General features: G+C 68.6%; 1 protein-coding gene across 1 annotated transcript in view; it reads left to right on the top strand.

Moving 5' to 3' along the window:
• The window catches only part of MNEG_10260 (Chromatin assembly factor 1 subunit B), a gene marked incomplete at both ends in the record, with an annotated part of 10,239 nt that overhangs the window by 6,580 nt on the left and 680 nt on the right, over positions 1 to 2,979 (top strand). The window contains 3 exons of the mRNA XM_014041268.1: positions 20 to 290; positions 762 to 1,773; positions 1,978 to 2,006. Of these exons, the coding sequence (XP_013896722.1) occupies positions 20 to 290; positions 762 to 1,773; positions 1,978 to 2,006 (1,312 nt within the window). The remainder of the gene's footprint in view (positions 1 to 19; positions 291 to 761; positions 1,774 to 1,977; positions 2,007 to 2,979) is intronic.

Here is a 2,979-nt window from a genome sequence, read left to right as displayed (position 1 = left end):
ACCCTCTCTTTGTTGCCAGGTCATCGCCCCTGGCCCACCTGCCGGCCCCTGGCAAGGCGCCCGTAGTGGCGCGCTTCTGCCCGCTGCTGTTTGAGCTCCACCCCGGGTCCTCCGGCGCCGGCGCGGCTCCGGCCAATGGGCCCGACCCCTCGGATGGGCCCGCCGTCAGCGGCGGCGCGCGGGGCCGGCCGGAGACCCCCGGCGGCGGCGGGGTTGGCGGGGCGACGGCTGGCGTCAACCCCCTGGGTCTGCCGTACCGGATGGTGCTGGCGGTGGCGACACTGGACAGCGTGGCCCTCTACGACACACAGGCAAGGCCTTGCAGACGGCAGCCCTCTGCTGCGCGCGCCCCCGACTTCGCGCCCCCCCATCGCGCGGTTTCTCAAACCGACGATTGGCAGCCTGCGCCACCGGTTCCGCGAGGCAGGATGGTTTCGGGCTTGGCAGGTCGCTGTTTGCAGCACCGCGCGAGGCGGCCCTGCAAAATAGCCCCGCTGCGGCAGCCACCAGCTGCGCCGCGGCCGCCTCACGCCCCACCCCGTCCACCAACGCTTGCGACCCCGAGCCTCCGCGACGGAACACCGGCGCCCTGCTCTTCGCTCCTCGCTACTCCCCTCCCTCACCCGGACACTCTCCCCCCTCCTGCCGCCCCGCCTCCCCTCGCCCCCTGCGCCCTCTGCAACGACGCACACCTCAACCCTGAAACCCAAACCCTGAATCCTGAACCCTGAACCCTGAACCTTGCACTCCACGACCACCAGACACTGGCGCCCTTCCTGGTGCTGGGGCCCCTCCACTACTCGGCGATCACCGATCTGGCCTGGTCCAAGGACGGCTCCTTCCTCGTGGCCACCTCCACAGATGGATACTGCAGCGCGGCGCACTTTGCAGAGGGCGAGCTGGGCGCGCGCCTGCCCTCGGACCGCCTGCCCACGGGCATGGCCGCGGCCGCGGCGCGGGCGGCGGAGGCGGCTTCGGCGGCGGCGGTGGCGGCGGCGGTGGGCGGGCCGAGCCCGGTGCGCGTGGCGGCAAGGCCCTCGCAACAGCAGCAGCAGCAGCAGCAGCAGCAGCAGCAGCAGCAGCAGCAGCAGGTCGCCGTCGCAGGGGCGCCGGTTTCAGCCGCAGGGGCGGCGGCAGGGGGGCAAGGGCGGCGCATCACCCCACAGGCTGTGGGTGCAGCCCCGGCGGTGCAGCAACAGCCAGCCCAGCCAGCCTTTGGCGCACTGGGGCAGCCGCAGCAGCAGCAGCAGCAGCAGCAGCAGCAACAACAGCAACAGCAGGCGGGCGCCTCTGGCCCGGGACGCCGTATCACCCCGCAGCCGGCCGGGCCCAGCGCGCCGAGCAGCGCTCCAGCGGCGCCGGCCGCGCCCGCCGCGGCGGCAGCAAACGTCAGGGGGGCGCCCGGGCGGAGAATTTCACCCGTGGCGGTGGACGCCGCAGCTGCGCCTGGGCCCCCGCCAGCGCCGCCGGCGCAACCCCCTGCATCGGCTGCGCCAGCCGCACCAGCGGAAGCCGGCGTGCCCAACGGTCCGCGCCGCATCCAGCCGCAGCGCGTTGCGGCGGCAGAGGCGGCACCGGCCACCAGCAGCGGCGCGGACCAGGCCGGCCTTGCGGGGGCCAGCGGCGGTGGCGGCGGCGGCAGCGGGGCGTCGAGCATTGCGATGTTCGCGGCTCAGGCCGGGCGGCTGGCGGCGATGAAGCGGAAGCAGCAGCAGCCGGCCTCCGCGGGCGCCGGCGCCGGGGGCGATGCTTGTGAAGCGGCGGATCGGGATGGTGCGGATGCAAAGAGGGCCAAGCCACATGGCGCTTGATGCGCCCAGGCACTGTGGTGCTGGAGGAGGGCCGTGTGCGGCCCGCTCCACGGTGCAACGCCTGTCGCATTCATGCTGGCTGCTGTCATGGCCGTGTGGACATTCTGCTACCTTCCTAGCGGCCAGCGCACAGGTGTGGGCTTGGGCTTGGGGCGCGTGTGCGCAGCGGTTGTGAACAGCCTGATGCAAGTGCAGGTGACGAGCGCATGAGATGCTGCGCCTTGGCGTGCTGGTTTGGCCTTGAGATAGGGTGTCCCCACCTGCTGCTTCAAGTTGTGCAAGCCTGCATCCATATTGACGTTGGCAGCTGCCTATTAGAGGAGACAGCTGGCAGCAGTTTACGCGGGATCCCTCCACATCTTCAAAGCTGCGTGTGCTCAGCATAATTGGCGGTGTGCATCGCCCGCACAGGGGGAGTGGCGCCTGCAGCGAAGGCTAGCAGGAGATGAAAGAAGCAGATTTGTGCACAAGCAGCGTAGATGGCACGGGTAGCCATGCGGCGTGCTGAAGGCAGGCGGCACCTTCAAATTGGGCAGCTGCCGTTCGCTGATGAGTCGCTCTCGGCAACATGCGATGCGCACATCTAGCTCAGGCAGCTGTGAGCAGTGGAATCATTCGCGATCGTCTCGATGTTGCCATGATGCTTGACGTAGCCATCCCAATATGCACGCTACATTGATCTCTGCGTCGCTGGCCGGCTTTTCTATTGCAAGCAGCGCAGCGCCTGTATTATCTTGTCAACTGCTGTCCAGGACAGTGAAACGGGCCTTTCAAAGCAGCTCAATGGCTCTAGCAGATCGGAAGCCAGAGCTGGGGATATCGGAGGAGCTGGCAGAGCGCTTGAAGGATAAGAACCTTTTGAAAACTCAGGGCTTGATCGGTGGTGATTGGAAGGCTGCGTCGGATGGCGCCACCTACCAGGCACGTGAAATAGGGGGGCGTGCGCGAGCGACGACGAGTGTGCCTTTGCTGATGCCTTCTCGCGGCTGCTCGCCCTGCGTCTCACGGCTGCCGCCGCCCCCATATGCTGACGTCATGCCTGCTAGCTGCATGTGCCATCCCAGCTCAATGTCATGCTGCCGCATCCTGCCCCTGGCTGATCTGCCACCGTTGCTGACACCCGCCCCCCTTTACGTCAACCCGCCGTCACCTCACCCCTCCTCTACCC

This window comes from Monoraphidium neglectum (genome assembly GCF_000611645.1).
Source record: "Monoraphidium neglectum strain SAG 48.87 unplaced genomic scaffold scaffold02245, whole genome shotgun sequence".
Lineage (NCBI taxonomy): Eukaryota > Viridiplantae > Chlorophyta > Chlorophyceae > Sphaeropleales > Selenastraceae > Monoraphidium > Monoraphidium neglectum.
This window is presented reverse-complemented; position numbering and strand designations above follow the sequence as displayed.